The sequence below is a fragment of the Babylonia areolata genome, chromosome 11, assembly GCF_041734735.1.
Source record: "Babylonia areolata isolate BAREFJ2019XMU chromosome 11, ASM4173473v1, whole genome shotgun sequence".
Classification (NCBI taxonomy): domain Eukaryota; kingdom Metazoa; phylum Mollusca; class Gastropoda; order Neogastropoda; family Buccinidae; genus Babylonia; species Babylonia areolata.
Genome location: NC_134886.1, coordinates 32,536,930 through 32,556,929, shown reverse-complemented (window position 1 = coordinate 32,556,929; position 20,000 = coordinate 32,536,930). Strand labels below are relative to the sequence as shown.

At 41.7% G+C, this 20,000-nt stretch overlaps 1 protein-coding gene across 1 annotated transcript in view; it reads right to left on the bottom strand.

Annotated features, from left to right (window-relative positions):
• Nucleotides 1–4,512: 4,512 nt before the first annotated feature.
• LOC143287668 (uncharacterized) overlaps nt 4,513–20,000 on the bottom strand; it is a 34,786-nt gene continuing 19,298 nt past the window's right edge. Inside the window, exons 8-13 of the mRNA XM_076595841.1 lie at nt 18,580–18,726; nt 13,705–13,858; nt 12,309–12,419; nt 8,371–8,440; nt 7,468–7,740; nt 4,513–4,641 (exon numbers count right to left, since the gene is read on the bottom strand). Coding sequence (XP_076451956.1) covers nt 7,490–7,740; nt 8,371–8,440; nt 12,309–12,419; nt 13,705–13,858; nt 18,580–18,726 — 733 coding nt within the window. The 3' untranslated portion in view covers nt 4,513–4,641; nt 7,468–7,489. The remainder of the gene's footprint in view (nt 4,642–7,467; nt 7,741–8,370; nt 8,441–12,308; nt 12,420–13,704; nt 13,859–18,579; nt 18,727–20,000) is intronic.

The following is a 20,000-nucleotide window of genomic DNA, read 5'->3' as shown; positions in this document are numbered from 1 at the left end:
ACAACAACACCTCTGGGTTTGAACCCCATGGGGAGGACAGGCAATGCTTCCTCAACCCCCTACCCCCAACCCTCCACTCTCCGCTCCACACCCCTAACCCACCTCTCATTACAAGTTTGGATCACCAAGCGACAGGCGCAATAGCTGAGTGGTTAAAGCACTGGACTTTCAATCTGAGGGACCCGGGTTTGAATCTCGGTAATGGCGCCTGGTGGGTAAAGGGTGGAGATTTTTCCAATCTCCCAGGTCAACATATGTGCAGACCTGCTTGTGCCTGAACCCCCTTCATGTGTTTACGCAGGCAGAAGATCAAATACACACGTTACTGATCCTGTAATCCATGTCAGCGTTTGGTGGATTATGGAAACAAGAACATACCAAGCATGCACACCCCAGAAAACGGAGTATGGCTGCCTACATGGAGGGGTAAAAACGGTCATACACGTAAAAGCCCACTCGTGTACATACAAGTGAACATGTGAGCTGCAGTCCACAAACGAAGAAGAAGAAGAATCGTCAAGCACTGGGGCTGAGCAATTGTTTCACTTCACAGAAGTGAAAAGCACCAAAGATCCACCTCTGGCAGTCAGAGAGAGAGAATATAATAAAAGCACTTGCTTTTTGTTCAACTAGTTTGCCTTTCCTTAACTAAGGCACTCTCCACAAAAACATGACAACATTATGCAAAGCAGTAATATGAGCGTCATACAAGTATCCGGGTAACATAAACCAGGTAATGGATGTCAGCATTATTTACAATGTCTATGGCCTTTCACTGCAGTAATATGCTTCTATTTATAGCTAGCTACCACACACACACAGATACCACTTTCCAACACCAAGTCACTGCCTTCACAGCATGCACGTTCTAACTTCAATCATTTGAACTTGGCAAACTGACAACAACAACAACAACAACAACAACAACAACAACAAAAATCCAGCAACACATGCAGGTTTCATGGCAGCGTACACACTAATACACAGGCACACATCCCAAATGCATGCTGACAGGCAAATAGCAGAGAGAGAGGTTTGCACCAACCCTTCGTTCAGAGGAACACAATTGTCATGGGCAAACTGCACAACGAAGGTGAGACCCCAAAAAATCCAAACTTGAGCCAGTTATTAGGGGTAACAAAATAAGAATGTAAGGTATCAAAACTGTTATCAATAACAGACTCAAGGCATTATGAATTTCATCAACAGAAATTGCTTCAAGTTTAAAAGTACATTATTTGCCATTTTTGTCATTTTTTTCAGGTTGTGTCCTCTGTGTGTGTGTGTGTGTGTGTGTGTGTGTGTGTGTGTGTGTGTGTGTGCTTGAGCACATGTGTGCTTGAGCACATGTGTGTGTGTGTGTGTGTGTGTGTAAGTGTAGATGAATGTATGGAGGAAGCAAAGGTAATTAAACAAAGAATGAAGACCCTTCATCTCTCAACAACAAACAGAAATCTATTGCAGATCAACCACTGTCTGCCGTCCTGCCACCACCCAACACCCCCCCTTCGTTGACCTCCTTCACAGTCATGACACAAAACAGCATTCAGACACACACATGTTAAAGACAAGTTTGTGTGTGTGTGTGTGTGTGTGTGTGTGTGTCTGTGTGTGTGTGTGTGTGTGTGTGTGTGCATGTGCATGTGCATGTGTGTATATGTGTGTGTATGTGTGTGTGTGTGTGTGTGTGTATGTGTGTGTGTGTATCTGTGTATGTGTGTGTGCATGTCTGTGTGTGTGTCTGTCTGTGTGTGTGTCTGTGTGTGTGTGTGTCTGTGTGAGTGTGTCTGTGTGTGTGTGTGTCTGTGTGAGTGTGTCTGTATATGTGTGTGTGTCTACAACTTGTGTGGAGCGGTTGTGGGTTTGTGGGTTGGAGTTGGAGCAGGAGGATTTGTGCGTGCGGGTGTGTTGGTGTGTTTTTTAGTTCGCATACCAAAGCCCAGGGCTTTTTGTATCATTAAATTGGGCGTACCACATGTCATTATTATCTTTATCATTATCATCATTACAATTGTTCAGACTGTGTTCTTGCACCTGTCGTCACTCAGACGTGCATGTTGTGTTCCTGCAACTTCTGCATTCTCTGTCGACTCTGCAGATGCTTTTGATAGGACCTCGCATGAGAGCCCAAGTCTTTCAACCGTGTGGCAATCTGTGAGAGAGAGGAAAAAGAAAGGAAAAAAAAGTCATGAAAACAAAAAAGTCACACACAAAAATGAGACTAGAAAAAACAAAAACGTAATGAAAAAATAAAACAAAAAAGTCATGGAATACAAACAAACAATAAAGAAGTCCTGAAAGGCACCAAAAAAAAAAAAAAAAAAAGGGTCACGAGAGTCATGAAAAACAAGAAAATAGTCCTGAAAAGCAAAGCAAGAACCATGAAATTGTTTTCAAGTCATGAAAAGCCAAAAACAGTTTAATGAAAACAATAACGTTTATCTTTGCTGCTTACAGTCAAGATGACCACAAGGGCCGACAATAACGTTTATCTTTGCTGCTTACAGTCAAGATGACCACAAGGGCCGACAATAACGTTTATCTTTGCTGCTTACAGTCACGATGACCACAAAGGGCCAACAATAACGTTTATCTTTGCTGCTTACAGTCAAGATGACCACAAGGGCCGACAATAACGTTTATCTTTGCTGCTTACAGTCAAGATGACCACAAGGGCCGTGTCAGGGCTGAAACACTAAATACCATTCACATATAACCTGGAAAAGAAACAGAAGAAACATCCGCCAGAAAAAGAAGATCAGGCACAAGCACATTTATATTTACACACACACAGCTTCGGACATGACTCTGACGTTCACCATGGCATCAATTTTTCACCTGCAGATAACCAAAAATGTAACTTGAACTTAATCACACATAATAAAATAGAATACTTTTTTTTTTTTTTAAATGGCATACAAAACAAAACTTGTCAACAGCACCTTACACATTCCGAGTTAAAAAAAACGAATGCAGGATGGTTAAGACGCTCATCTGCCAATACAGTGTCTGTGAGGGTCTGGGTTCCAATCCCCCTCTTGCCCTTTCTCCCACGTTTGACCGGAAAATCAAACTGAGCGTCTAATCATTTATTTGTGTACCTATCTGAGTGGATTTCTTCCACAGAATTTTTCCAGAGGACAAGCCTTTTGTTGTCGTGGGTTCTTTCACTGTGCGCCAAGCACGCACTGCACACAAGATCTCGGTTTATCATGTGATCCGAATGACTAGATAGACTAGATGATCAGTTTGATTTTCCAGTCAAACTTAGGAGAAAGGACGAGAATAGGATTCAAACACAAACCCTCACAGACACTACTGACTGATAAGCGTCTTAACCACTGCTGCCACCTTGCTCTGTAAGCATACACGTCTCACACATACTGCTGTAATATTTCCAAACATAAAGTGCCTCCTGCACTGCTGAAACCTGCATAAATATTGGAATGTATACCTGTTAAAAGACAGGCATGGGCAATAAGGTATGCAAAGATCAGACATTTGATCCTTTCTTTTTTTCTTTCTTTTTTTGACAGCAAACATGTGTAGCATACATGGATCATTCAGCACGCTCTGACATCTTGAAACTGAAACTGGTCTGGACAACAATATACGCCTGTTTGAACAATGATTACTAGTATGGACAGCATTGCACCTCTTCGAACACTGGTATAATAACCAAAGTACACCTGTTTAAGCACTGGAGTGGACAGCAACCATAAACCTGTTTAAAATGCTGGCACTGACAACAACGTACACCTGTTTGAATACTGCTGTGAACAACGCACACCTGTTTAAATGCTCTTACTGACAAAAACAATATACCTGTTAAAGCACTGCAATGAACAATTACTACCTGTTTAAACTCTGGTATTGACAACCATATACCTGTTCAAACACAGCTTTGCAAAATGTATACCTGTTCAAATGCTGTTACTGTTAACAACATACACCTGTTCAAACACAGCTATGAAAAACGCCTACCTGCTTAAACACTGGAACAGGCAACTACCAAACATCTGTTTACATACTGCAATAAACAATGCTTACCTTTTTCAATATGGAAGTGGACAAAAACCAAACATCACTTTGAACTGCGATGACCAATGCCTACCTGTTTAACTCATCTACTCCAAATACGAGTGAACTTGTACTATAATTACTTCCTCTGTGGACCAGGTGTGAGTATTCTCATACCAATACACAATTCTAATTTAGTTTATTCTTGCTCGGTAACTGAAATGAATTGCTTGGTACAGCTGACATTCTAAGTTGACCCATTTACGGATTCTGGAAGCTTGAAAACAATGCTTTGGTCAACCTGTCAAATCAACAATTCTCCATCAATTTTCATTGTTTTAGTTAAACACCCTATTTTTTACAGCAGCAGTCTCATGTAGTGCTAGTCCAGGGGAGTTGTTGCAGACATGCAGCTGTGGGATAGAATGAGTTAAACACTGGAGTGGACAACAACCACATACCTGTCCAAACACCACAAAGAACAATACCTACCTGTTTAAAGGTGGGCCTGTTGCCAGGTACCTGATCCCAGCAGAACTTCATCAGCTCCTTGTACTGAGGCATCATTTCAGCTGAGGGAGGGGTCTCTGGCCGCCCACCATTCTTTGCAATTTTGATCACCTGTTCAACAGAGGTGAATGTAGTGTCATGTGCCTGTGTCTGTGACTTGGTACGTATGTGTATTACACAACTGATGAGTGCATGTGTGTGTGTGTGTGTGTGTGTGTTCAGCTTTCAGGAGGAAGGTGGCAGAATGGTTAAGATGCTTATCTGCCAGTAGAGTGTCCGTGAGGGTCTGGGTTCCATTTCCGCTCTCACCCTTTCTCCCATGTTTGACTGGAAAATCAAACTGAGAGCCTGATTATTCGGATGAGATGATAAACCGAGGTCCCGTGTGCAGCACACACTTGGCACAAAGAAAAAGAACCTATGGTAACATAAGAGTTGTCCTCTGGCAAAATGATGTCGAAAAAAATCCACTCTGATAGGTACACAAACATGTATGGATGTGTCTGAACGCAGTGACACCTCCTTGAGAAACTCACACTGAAAATTAAAAATGCAAGAGCTCGGCTAGATCAAGAAACTGCCATGGCACAAACCTTCAGTTGTTTAATAACAGTTATGGAAAACATTCACCTCATGTGTGGAATCTGCATTTCAAATGTGTGCAAGGTTGCACTGGCTGCATCGTGAATACCACAGTGAGGATTTGGTTCTGGTGCTTGATCATACTGGGGGAAAATAGGACTATGTCTGCTGTCAAGGTTTTACTAAAAGAATGAATACGTGGAATGGTGGCCCAGTGGTAACAGGTCCACCTAGGAAGCAAAAAAATATAGGATGTTGGATTGAATCAGTATTTTCTCCCCTTCCAACAGTCTAGTCCTTTAGTGGTGGTCTGGATGATCATCATTCAGATCAAAAGTTAAACTGAGGTCCTGTGTGTCATGCACTACAGCACATAAATAAGAAATTCTGTAAATAAAAAATAAATAAATTTTAAAAAATTTAAAAATTAAAAAAAACTTTGTTTGGAGAAGAATTACACTTGCATGCAAAAAAAAAACAAAAGAAAAAAAAGGTGATGCTGTCCTGTAGCGAAACACTCTCCCTGAGAAGAGCAGCCCAAATCTCACACAGAGAGATCTGTTGTGATAAACGGTGATTCAACCCAATCCAATACAATATATACATTCCTTTAAAAATACATGTTTTCTTCACATCTCACTTATCAGCCAGAATCTTGTCCTTTCTTTTTCCCTTTTTCTTTTGCTGCCCCATCACATGCATGGTTTCAGTGGCAACACCCAAATTGTTCACACCCCGAGTCCCCCAATCCCCTGCCTGCTTCCAGAGCCAGCAGTCCACAGGGATTATGTCAATGCTATGTCATCCAGTGGCCACACACAAGAGAAGACTCTGAACTACTAACAGCTCAGTCATTTGGGGAATGTTCAGTAGTGCCGGTACTTCTTCTTCTTCTTCTTCGTTCGTGGGCTGCAACCCCCACTTTCACTCGTATGCACACGAGTGGGCTTTTACGTGTATGACCGTTTTTACCCCGCCATGTAGGCAGCCATACTCCGCTTTCGGGGATGTGCATGCTGGGTATGTTATTGTTTCCATAACCCACCGAATGCTGACATGGATTGGATTACAGGATCTTTAACGTGCGTATTTGATCTTATGCTTGCATATACACACGAAGGGGGTTCAGGCACTAGCAGGTCTGCACACGTGTTGACCTGGGAGATCGTAAAAATCTCCACCCTTTACCCACCAGGCACCGTCACCGTGATTCAAACCCGGGACTCTCAGATTGAAAGTCCAACACTTTAACCACTCGGCTATTGCGCCCGTCTGTGCCGGTACTGATTCAACATACACAAGACGCCACCCATCAGGCCCCCTGGTAAAGACACTAACCACATAGTTACAGAACCAGACAGAGTGAGCGTCCCTCCTTGGGTGCAGACTGCCACCACATTCTTCCAACAACAAAAAATTTACCATAACTCTGTGTCGATTTTCTCTTCTTCTTCCGCATTCGTGGGCTTCAACTCCCACGTTCACTCATATACGCGAGTGGGCTTTTTACGTGTATGACCGTTTTTACCCCGCATTGTAGGCAGCCATACTCCGCTTTCGGGGGTGTGCATGCTGGGTATGTTCTTGTTTCCATAACCCACCGAACGCTGACATGGATTACAGGATCTTTAACGTGCGTATTTGATCTTATGCTTGAGACACATGGGTCGTGATGCCTAATCTCTTCTCATCTGAACAGTTCCCCCATACCTCAGCCTCGGTGTCAATTTCCTCAAGCAGGTCATGACAAATTACCTGATCTTACTTTACATTATCTTACCTACCTTACCTTCTATCATATCAACAAATCCCCCATACCACCTTGGTGGTGATTTCCTCAACCAAGTCGTGAAAACAAAGTCATGACACCTTACCTGATCTTATCGTACCTTATTTTACCTGATGTCAACAATTCTCCCATACCTCAGCCTCTGAGGCAATTTCTTCAACCAAGTTATGACACCTTATCTGATCTTATCTTACTTATCTTATCTAAACAATTCTCCCATACCTCAGCCTCAATGGCAATTTCCTTACCTTACTTGATCTGATCTGATCTTACCTTACCTAATCTCAACAAATCTCCCATACCTCAGCCCTGATGGAGTTTCCTCAAGTGGGTCATGACACCTTAACTGATCATACCTATTCTCATCTCATCTAACAAATCCCCCACACCGCAGCCCCAGCGGCGATTTCCTCAACCTGAACTTAGCTGATCTGATCTTACCTTACCATATCTCATCTCAACAAATCTCCCATACCTCAGCCTCTGTGATAATTTTCTCAAAGAGGTCATGACACCGTACCTGATCTTACCTTAACCCAGTTTCATCTCAACAATCCTCCCCATACCTCAGCCTCGGTGGTGATTTCCTCAAAGGGGTCGTGACACATGGTGATCTCCCACATGACCATGGCGAAGGAGTAGACGTCGCAGGCAGGTGGTGATGACGTTCACCTCCTCACTCTGTCCCTGGCCCCCGCCCTTGCTGCTGCTGCTGCTCCCCGCAGGACCCCCCTTCCCCTGGGCGGGGGGCACCAGACGTTCCTTGGTGGTCGGGTGAGCCAGCAGTTCAGGAGCCGTCCAACGGATGCTGGCCGGACAGGCGCTCATGGTTCGTCGGCCTGGAGTCAGGGCGTGACAACAATGACAATAAGACGCTTGTCCTGTTTTCATTTTACGTTTTTTGTTGTTGATTGATTGATAAAAGCACAAATATAATGCCTATCCTCAGTCAAAGACCAAGCCAGGGCATGACGATCATGATGACAAAATGCTTGTTTATTTTTTTCTTCAGATGGATTGATATGTATACTTCTACCTCTATATCACCTACCTTCAATCAGAGACCAAACTCTAAGTGCTTTACAAACATGGAGTCATTTGCACAATAGGCTGCCTACCTGGGTAGAGCCGACTGAGGCTGCCTTCAAGTGCTCATCATTCGTTTCCTGTATCATTCATTCAGGCATAAGTCAAACACACACACACACACTCATTCACACACACATGCACACTCACACACACATCCTTACACATACTGTATATACGCACACCTGCACACCTATACACACCCACCCACATACATGACCAAAAAATTTAACACGTTCACATCTCAAAAACACACACATACACAAACACATTCAATAATTCACGAATGGGCAACATGCACACAGGCACACACAGACACACATACATAAACACACACACACACACACACACACACACACACACACACACACACTAAAACCTACAGCAGCAATCATCCTGGGGGCATTCCTGTCGAATAGGCTGCAGCATCTTTATCAAACCAAAGTCTGCCACCTGAAATCAGATTTTTTTTGTATCAGTAAAATCACTCCACAACATTTGCAGATCAATGTATGTTACATCTGCATTGCATTGCATTACACTGCACTGCATTGCATTGCCATGCGTTGCGATGAGATGCATTGCATTGTGTTGCATTACACTGTATTGTGTTACTCTTCGTCACAATTGATTTCTCTGAGTGATACTGGGGCTGCTCTCCTCAGGGTGACCGCATGAGAGCAGTGCCACCTTTTATTTCCTTTTTTTCTGAGTGCAAGTTTATTTGTTTTCCAATTTGACCCTTAAAAACCAAACATATAACTGAAGGATTCTTTTCTAACTAAAAAGATGTATGAACATATCAAATGTTCAAAATATAAGACAACATTATATGCAAAAAACAAACACAAACCATCAAAATAAATCGCCTATAAATACAAGATAATCAAATCTTCAAAACTCAGTGCAGTTCTCATGACACAAAATTCCAAGGGACAAGAGAAATAACCCTTTGTTAACTAATATCTGTAATTCAGAAATGACACAGAAATAACAGTGTTGGTCAGGAACACGAAAAACTGCCTGTGTAATGTAAATCTGCTTGTGTAAACCAAGCCACTGTGCTACCAATATCTGCATAATGTAACATTTGCTTGTGCAAACCAGGATACTGTGTTACCAATACCTGTGTCTCGTGGACACCACTGTATATAAAAAGACACACAACATGACATTCCCACAAAAAACATTTTTTTGAAAAATAAACAAATAGAACTTCTCCCAGAACAGTAAGTTAATACTAAAGCAGAACCTCCAGAACATCTCTACAACATCCTTCTCTTCAAACAACAGCTGGCTGGGACAGACGGAAATCACACAGGTGGGGTGGTTTCCTCCCTTTCCTCCTCCTCCTTCTAGGTTTGGAGGCTGCAACTCCCACGCTCACCTGTATCTTTGAGTGGGATGTTACCTGCATGACTGTTTTTACCCTGCCATATAAGCAGCCATACTCTATTTTGGGGAGTGTGCATGCTGGGTATGCTCGTTCCATAAACTTCTGAAAGCTGACGTGGATAACTGCAAGACATTTAACTTGCATAGTTGATTTTCTGCATGAGTATACACACAAAGAGGGTTCAGGTACTAGCAGGTCTGCATGTATATATATATTCATATCTGTTTTGACTTGAAAGATCAGAAAAATCTCCATCCTAAAGCCACTAGGTACTGCAACCAGGATTTGAACCCAGGACCCTGACCCTGAAAGTCCAAGGCCTTAACCACTTAGTTGTTGTGCCTGCCTCTTCATTCTCTGATTAGCAAACAAGTCACCAAGTTACTGACGCTCTCAAACAATACATGACGATAGAGGAATACAAAAGTTTCTCATATTTTATCTTCCAACCTACTCATTCAGCTTTTATAAGATTTTTCAAAGAATAATTCACAAAAATAAATAAATAAATAAATAAAGGCCCATAGAGAATTGTCCTCTGAATTTACTTTCAGTTCGCAGTATCCATCTATTTTGTATCAAACATTGTATGACTACCCAATACATGGCACAAAATATTTTGTATCAAATATTGTATGACTACCCAACACATGGCACAAAATATTTTGTGTCTACATGCATTTGCTTTGTCACATATGGATTCTTTCTAAATGGTGTCATTACTTTTGACCTATCAACACCGGTTGGTTTTCATTTCTATACTCCACCAGCTTCCATTTAGTAAACTCTGGCCTGTCAATGATTTGAGTGTGTGTGTGTGTGTGTGTGTGTGTGTGTGTGTGTGTGTGTGTGTAAACATAATCATGGTTTAAACTTCGAAAATGAAGATTGAACTTCATACAGCGGTATACTGAAAATGAAAATCAAAGGAGACATGAATTTTTTGCCCCTCTTTTATCCATAATAAACACCAGAACATCTCTTCTTAAAAATTATATTCATGACTTTTATTGGCATTAGTAAACAGTGTTATGTTTTTTTTACTTACTTTTTTAGAATTCAGTTTCAGCAATTACATGGTTCATATACACAAAATGAAAAGACAAAATCAAACAAATAAAAGAAAAACAAAAATAAATATACATATATGCATCTAGATTTTTATGGCATTCATTTACTAAATAAACATGTTATTTCGTTTGGGGAGGCGGTTGTAAAATGCATCTAGACTATGGCATTCATGTACTAATAAACATGTTATTTCATTTTGAGGGTGTGTTTGTATTTTTACAGCCTACCACACAAAAAAAGGATCAGAGGATGTTTACTGAGCACAGTACGTCTTCTACAAGCATGTGCGCATGCTGGGAGGGGCGTGGGGAGCACTAGCAGGTCTCATAAGCTGACCTGGGGTTCTGAAAAAGGAAAAAAAAAACAAAAAAAAACAGCCTCTCCACAGCTAACTCACCATATGCTGCCGTGAGTTGACGTGAATCACACAGATAATCAGGTTGGAAGTCCACAGGATTATTTATTGGTACTTCAGGCACATCTGAATAACGCACAAGCCTCAGTATTCCATGATGTTCTCTCTCAGACTTAATCTTCTTCAATGACTGTGTTTGTTTATGTAGTGTACCCCTTCATGAGAGGCAATGGCCTTTATATGAATAAAACATCCGTATCCACACCCGCACCTCTCTCAGACTGTGTGAATTCATCACAGGCCACACACCATAAGCTGTCTCACCTTTTAACCTGCTTCACTGCTGAGGTTCACGAAACCAACTGCACAGGTTAAGGAACTGAAAGGCAGGACATTCATTCTGCTCAGTTTCACTTCATAGAACAGATTTACTTGAACACTCTGTACCGCATTTCCCTTGTACCATGTATGGCTGTTTCCGCACTGCTGTGGGCACATTCAGATTCAAAACACTCTGTACTGCTGTACTGCATTATCAAAACACCCAAGTTTCTTCCCTTGAACTGAGTAATCTTATTTTCGCTGTGGACACGTTCCGTTTCAAAACACTGTGAACAGCATTATCAGTAACACCCGGTTGCTTCCTTAGATCAAGTATGACCATTTCTCTACTGCAGTGGGCACATTCAGTGTCACTTTCTCAGATGCATTAACACTTGGTGCTCTTAACTTGTAGCTTTTAGCCTGAATGTTGTTCAAACGTCTTTCACTGGTGTTTTCTAGGGGATTCAGCGTGTGGCTGATGACACTGTGTGTATTTTTTGTATGCAGTGTGGCTTCGATAGTGTGCTTAGCTGTTGAAGGGCTGGTCCACAGAAATAAAACTGTAGTGCAGCTGCACTGATTAGGTACACAGTGATGACAGAAGACAGTGTTTTCATAGAAATAAAAAAAAGAAGGACCATGCTGACTTTTTTTTCTGTGAGTGCCTTTAAAGAGGAAACAGGTGTTCATTGATCATCTGATTGACCACACCCCCTCACAGGGCTGAAAGCAACATCTTTTTTTGTGTGGGTGCGTGCGTGCGTGCGTGCGTGCGTGCGTGTGTGTGTGTTTTTGTGGGGGAGGAAGGGCGGGGGGGGGGGGGGGTATTTGTATATGTGTGTGTGTGACAGTTATTATGGATTTTTATCTAACTAGATTTAAACTCCGTCCATGGTCTGCCTGATTATATATTATGTTTGTGTGCCTGTGACTCTTCAAATTAATTCCATGGGGACTGGTAAAGTAATTTTTATTTGATGGAAGAGGAAAAGGCATTCAGCATTGACCACATTGTAACGGCATCATTTCTAAATGCTTCCTTTGTCCACAATCACCAACAGCTACAAAGAAGACACACACAAAAATTAAATACTGCGCGAAACCATTACTAAAAATGATCGTGTTCTTTTGTCATCAAATCTCTGATTCATCACCATTTCTATCATAATGATTACCTTGATAACATCATTGTCCAGCAAAAAGATATTTCCACAGCGAAGATCACGATGGATGATAGGTGGTTTCGCAGTGTGAAGAAAAGCCATCCCATCAGCCACTTGGGAACACTACGATTCATAAATCATTGCAATAAAAACAATTATAATTATAACAATAACAACAACAACAACACTACAATTAAATTTGGAGCGATCAAACTACTACAACTGAATATGATCTGAGACATTTTCAATGTACTGAAGGCAAAAACATGGTCTAACCAAAGACACATAATGTGCCATATGTGTAACACTTGATATAAATGGGCTTCAAAGAAGTAGCAGCAGCAATACTGTCTTTAGTAGTGGTATTTTACACTGGAGATTACCTCCCTGACATGATGACAAAACATTTCTGTGACTAGGAAGTAAGCGAACATCATCCATGCCAACATCAGTCACTCAAGGAGGTTGATAACTCAGCTAAGCCCAAAACTGTTACCAGGCTAAATATCAACAGATTATTCAGTCTTTACTTCTTATGCTCTGCAGACAAAACCTCATGGAGAAGGAAAGAAGGGAAGAAGAGATGTCCTTATGATTAATGAACACAGAGAGACAGAAGGGAGAAAAGGAAGGAAAGATGTCCTTCGATTAATGAACACAGAGAAAAGGGAGAAAAGGAAAGATGTCCTTACAATTAATTAACACAGAGAAAAGGAAGAAATGAACAGATGCCCTTCGATTAATGAACACAGAGATTAATGAACACAAAGAAATGGACAGATGTCCTTCGATTAATGAACACAGAGATTAATGAACACAGAGAAATGGACAGATGTCCTTCGATTAATGAACACAGAGATTAATGAACACAGAGAAATGGACAGATGTCCTTCGATTAATGAACACAGAGATTAACGAACACAGAGAAAAGGAAGAAAAGGATGGAAAGATGTCCTTATGATTAATGAACACAGAGAGACAGAAGGAAGAAAAGGATGGAAAGATGTCCTTGTGATAAACACAGACAGAAGGAACAGACAAGATCCTGACAATTAACAAACACAGACAGAAGGAACAGACAAGATCCTGACAATTAACAAACACAGACAGAAGGAACAGACAAGATCCTGACAATTAACAAACACAGACAGAAGGAACAGACAAGATCCTGACCATTAACAAACACAGACAGAAGGAACAGACAAGATCCTGACCATTAACAAACACAGACAGAAGGAACAGACAAGATCCTGACAATTAACAAACACAGACAGAAGGAACAGACAAGATCCTGACAATTAACAAACACAGAGAGAAGGATGGAAGGAAAGATGTCCAAACTATTAACTGTACATAGTGAGAAGGAAGAAAAAGAGGGGCCAAAAAAAGAAAGAAAAAAAATCCTTACGATTCTGACTCTGTGCGGCCAGGACAGGAGTCGCCCCTGTACCTTGAGGAAGTCCTTGAGACACTCACCCACCACGTACTCCGTGATGATGGAGGGCAGCTTGCCATCCAGACACAGGCCCAAGATGGTCACAATGTTCTTGTGGCGCTGACGACTGAAAATCAGGCACAGGCCCACAACCACCATCATAGTACTGCAGTGTTGGCCCACAGCTAATGCGTCTACTTAAGCAGCGAGATAATCTGACCGCACAAGATTGAACCCCACACTTGCAAATATTCTCTCCCCTTCCACTAGATCCTGAGTGGTGGTCTGGGCGCTAGTCGTTCAGATAAGACGATAAACCAAGGTCAAATGCAATGCATGAACTTAGCACATGTAAAACAACCTACAGCTGGAGTGAACCCCACACTCACCACTATTTTCTCCCCCTCCATCTTTCTACACCTTTAGTGATGGTCTGGACAATCATCATTTGGATGAGAAGTTAAACTGAGGTCCCACACGTTGCATGCACATGTAACAGAACTCAAGGCAATGAAAGGGTTGTCCCTGGCAAAGTTCTGCAGAAAAATCCACTCTGACAGGAAAACAAATCCACCTGCAGGCAGAAAAGAGGTTGGCACTGCACTGTGACAACACACTGGCTACTGAAACAGGTAACTTACCTCTGACTGTTATGTTGAGGAGTGAATTCTTTGAAGCTTCTGGTGTGTGATCAGTTGTTCTGTTTCTGTGTTTTACGGTTGAGTAAGTGTGGGTGTGTATGCGCGCGCGCGCGTGTGTGTGTGTGTGTGTGTGTGTGTGTGTGTGTGTGTGTGTGTGTGTGTGTGTGTGTGTGTGTGCTGTGTGTGTGGCCCCACAGGTTCTCAATATTCATGTAACACTGATGAGTGAAAAGGAGACGTTACCTCTGACAAAAGACATAAGGAGTGAATTTTTTAAAGCATGTGTTGTTTAAGTACCTATTACTGAGTAAAATATTTCTGAGTTAATATGTGTTTTGTGGATGGGTAAATGTGTATGAGTGTGTGTGGCCCAAGATGGTCACAACATTCCTGTAACACTCATCACTTAAAAGGAGACATTACCTGTGACAGTTGACATGTGTTTGAGTTTTTTCTTTTTCTTTTTTTTTTTTAGTTTGTGTATATGTTTGTGTCCTTAATGCTGTGTGACATGTTTGTAGTGCTTGTGTGTGTGTGTGCTATATGTGTGCATGTATGTGTGTAAGGTCCTAGATGGTCACATCAAACTTGAAACACTTGATGACTGAAATTGCAAAGAGACATTGCCTCTGACATTTGATTAGCAGTATAAGGGTTTGTTTTGCTTTTTTTTTTTTTTAGTGTGTGTATGTTTGTGTGCCTAGCCTGTTTGCAGTGTTTGTGTGTGTTTCTGGTGGATAACTCTGTGTGTGTGTGTGTGTGTGTGTGTGTGTGTGTGTGTGTGTGTGTGTGTGTGTGTGTGTGTGTGTGTGTGTGTGTCTGAGTCAGAGACATAGAGCGAGAGAGAAACAGAGAGAGACAGAGAGACAGAATTCAGAACTCAAAGAACTTTTGATTTACATTGACCCTGAGCCACTATATTAAGGAGGTGGGCAGGGAATGAGAGAAAGAGAGAGAGATATATATATATAGAGAGAGAGTGCGTGTGTGTGTGTGTGTGTGTGTGTGTGTAAGATAGAACTCAGAACTTTTTTAATGTAAGGCCACCGACCTGTATACATATGGATGCACATGTTGTACACAAACACATATGAAAAACAACCCTTCAGTTGGATGAACAACAAAATTTAGAAAGAATAAACTGATAATATAACCAAACTAAATGAAAAGCTAAGGGTAATTTAGAAACATGTCTTTCATCTAAGACTGAGACTCTGTAAGATAGAGAGACAGAGAACTTCTAAATGTAAATGTACATTGACCATGGACCATAACAAAATGGGGGTGGACACAAAATGAAAGGTGTGAGGGGGTGTCCTTGATGGGAACAATAGCTGAGTGGTTAAACCATTTGACTTTCAATCTGAGGGTCCCGGGTTCGAATCTCGGTAACGGCACCTGGTGGGTAAAAGGAGGAGATTTTTCCAACCTCCCAGGTCAACATATGTGCAGACCTGCTAGTGCCTGAACCCCCTTCGCGTGCATATGCATGCAGAAAATCAAATATGCACGTTAAAGATCCTGTAGTCCATGTCAGTGTTCGGTGGGTTATGGAGACGCGAAAATACCCAGCAAGCATCAACCAGGACAGAATCATCAGCAAGTCGATGTTTGTGGTGTAACGGAAAGAAGAAGAAGATGGTGGGGACAGGGTGAGAAAGACGGAGACAGAGACACAGTTTCAGTTTTCAGTTTCAAGGAGGTGTCAAAGCATGCGGACTGACCCACATCTATTGCTAAAAAAACATGAGAAAAAAAAATGCAGATGCCTAACCTTCACATAAACCCAACACACCGATCAGACCTTTAAAACCTAGCCTGGGTTTGTGGAAAACAGCAACATAAAATGAAATCAAATAATTAGATAAAACAAAACAAATAAGTGAATACATTAACACTTTCAGTGCCATGCCTGTTCTATGCTCAGTGACAACTATTTACCAAGGGACATTATGGTCATGGGGGGTAATAATTAAGACATAAATTCCAGCATGCAAATTACTGAAAGAAAACATATTTTTGACCAATACTTTTCTGAAAGGAAAACGAACATATTATTAAATCATGACAATTTGACATGAATTTAATGATTTTGCGATAGGAAAATTCCTACAATGCTACAGGTGTGAATTTCCGTCCTGGGGCTCAGAAGGGGTTAAAGTTTTTTGAAGTGAAAGACACATATAAGGCAAACAAGTGATACAAAACAAAAATGAATATGGGCCAAACTCAGCCAATCCCCATGCACCCACGCAAGCGCACACACGACATAAGCATGTCAAAGAAACCATTAGTGGTGTGGTGGCCTAGTGGTAATGCATCTGCCCAGGATGCAAGAGAATCTGAGCACATGGGATCGAATCCCACACACCCCAGCATTTTCTCCCCCTCCACTAGACTTCTGAGTGGTGGTCTGAACACTAGTCATTTGGATGAGTCAAGGCCTCATGTACAGCATGCGCATAAAAGAACACATGGCAACAAAAGAGTTGTCCCAGGCAAAATTATGAAAAAAAAAAATCTATTTGATAGGAAAACAAATAAAACTGCATGCAGAAAAAAAGAAGAAGAAAAAAGGTGTCGCTGTACTGTAGCAACGCTCGCTCTCTCTGGGGTGAGCAGCCCCAGTGTCACCCACAGAGAAATCTGTTGTTACAAAGAGTAATACAACACCGAAACCAAAACCACAAGAATTTCACACATAGAGAAATCTGTTGTGACACTGAGTAATACAACACCGAAACCAAAACCACAAGAATTTCACACACAGAGAAATCTGAGTAATACAAGACCAAAACCAACACTGCCATAATTTCACACAGAGAGAAATCTGTTGTGACATAGAGTAACACAACACCAAAACCAACACCGCCAAAATTTCACACACAGAGAAATCTGTTGCCACATACAGTACCACAACACCAATACCAACACCATCAGAATTTCACACAGAAAGAAATCTGTTGCCACAAATAGTACCACAACACCAAAAACCAACACCGCCAGAATTTCACACAGAAAGAAATCTGTTGCCACAAACAGTACCACAATACCAAAACCAAAACCACCAGAATTTCACACCGAGAGAAATCTGTTGCCACAAACAGTACCACAACACCAACACCACCAGAATTTCACACACAGAGAAATCTGTTGCCACAAACAGTACCACAACGCCAACACTGCCAGAATTTCACACACAGAGAAATCTGTTGCCACAAACAGTACCACAATACCAAAACCAACACCGCCAGAATTTCACACAAAGAGAAATCTGTTGCCACAAACAGTACCACAAAACCAACACCGCCAGAATTTCACACAAAGAGAAATCTGTTGCCACAAACAGTACCACAACACCAACACTGCCAGAATTTCACACAAAGAGAAATCTGTTGCCACAAACAGTACCTTAAAACCAACACTGCCAGAATTTCACACGAAGAGATATCTGTTGCCACAAACAGTACCACAACACCAAAACTGCCAGAATTTCACACACAGAGAAATCTGTTGCCACAAACAGTACCACAACACCAACACTGCCAGAATTTCACACACAGAGAAATCTGTTGCCACAAACAGTACCACAACACCAACACTGCCAGAATTTCACACACAGAGAAATCTGTTGCCACAAACAGAACCACAACACCAACACTGCCAGAATTTCACACACAGAGAAATCTGTTGCCACAAACAGTACCTTAAAACCAACACTGCCAGAATTTCACACAGAGAGAAATCTGTTACCACAAACAGTACCACAACACCAACACCACCAGAATTTCACACACAGAGAAATCTGTTGCCACAAACAGTACCACAACACCAACACTGCCAGAATTTCACACAAAGAGAAATCTGTTGCCACAAACAGTACCACAACACCAACACTGCCAGAATTTCACACAAAGAGAAATCTGTTGCCACAAACAGTACCACAACACCAACACTGCCAGAATTTCACACACAAGAGAAATCTGTTGCCACAAACAGTACCACAACACCAACACTGCCAGAATTTCACACACAGAGAAATCTGTTGCCACAAAGAGTACCACAACACCAACACTGCCAGAATTTCACACACAGAGAAATCTGTTGCCACAAACAGTACCACAACACCAAAACCAACACCCCACAGAACACCACCCAGTCAACATGATGTCAGTGATCAGAGACACCTGTGCTGTGTCAGGCTCACCTGAGGAACCAGACCTCGTTCTTCATCAGCTTCATGGCTTCCGGCGTCACCTGGTTCTCATGGACCAGCAGTGTCAGCCGTTTCACCGCCACCGTCATTCCGTTCCACTTGGCCAGGTGCGAGTCCCCAAATAACCCTCCACCTAACCTGCACACATACATAATAATAATAATGGTATTTATATAGTGCTGAATCTTGTGCAGAGACAAATCAAAGCGCTTTCGCACGAGTCATTCACATGCATGCATAACTCTAAAACTGGAGAAACTAAAGACAAGGAAAAGGCAGGCAAGGGAGGCTATTTTGGGAAGAGGTGGGTTTTAAGGCCAGACTTGAAAGAGCTGAGTGTGGAGACTTGACGAAGCGAAAGAGGAAGTTCATTCCAATCGCAAGGTCCAGAGACAGAGAAAGAACGGCGGCCAACAGTCGAGTGCTTGAATCTGGGTATGCGTAAACAGAGTGGATCCGAAGCCGATCGTAGTGAGCGAGATGGAGTGTAGAGGTGAAGGCAGCCACAGCCATGATATACTGCACTGAAAAAAAGTGGAGTGTTGGCCTAGTGGTAGCATGTCCGCCTAGGAAGTAAGAGAATCTGAGCACATTGGTTCAAATACCACAGTCGCCAGTATTTTCTCCCCCTCCACTAGACCTTAAATGGTGGTCTGGATGCTAGTCATTTGGATGAAATGATAAACCAAGGTCCCATGTGCAGCATGCACTTAGGGCACGTTAAAGAATACATTGCAACAAAAGGGTCGTCCCTGGCAAAATTCTGTGGAAAGCTCTACTCCTATGGGAAAACATATAAAATTGAAGGCAAAAAAATTTTTTTTTAAAACAGGGTGGCACTCTAAGCATAGTGTAGTGTATACTTTTTTCTTTTTTTTTTTTCTTTCTTCTTGTTATTTTGCAAAATATGTGTTTGTCTGTGTGTCTGTGTGTGTGTGTGTGTGTGTGTGTGTGTGTGTTCAAATAAATTTGGTGTACTTGTAGAACATCTTTTCAAATGTTATTGTCTGTTGCGAGTCATAGTTGATGTTTATGTATGTTTGTTCAATGCCATAATTTAACTATCATGTGTGCAATATGATATGTTTATGAGTTATAATGCTTAATTCATGGCAGGGTTTCTCATTCAGGAATCTTTATCTTAATGTACCAATTACTTAAGAACCTATTTCTTTTACTGCATGTTGCATTTATTTTAATACTGAACCTGCCATGTGATACTTTACAATGATTTTATAGAAGCATTTCTTGTTCTGATATTGTGTTTCTTAATATTCATGCTATTTTACAATGAGTGTGTGTGTGTGTGTGTGTGCTTGTGTTTGTGTGTGTTTGTGTGTGTGTGTGTGTGTGTGTGTGTGTGTGTGTGTGTGTGTGAGCTGGAGGGGCGATGGGAAGAGGTGGTGGGACAA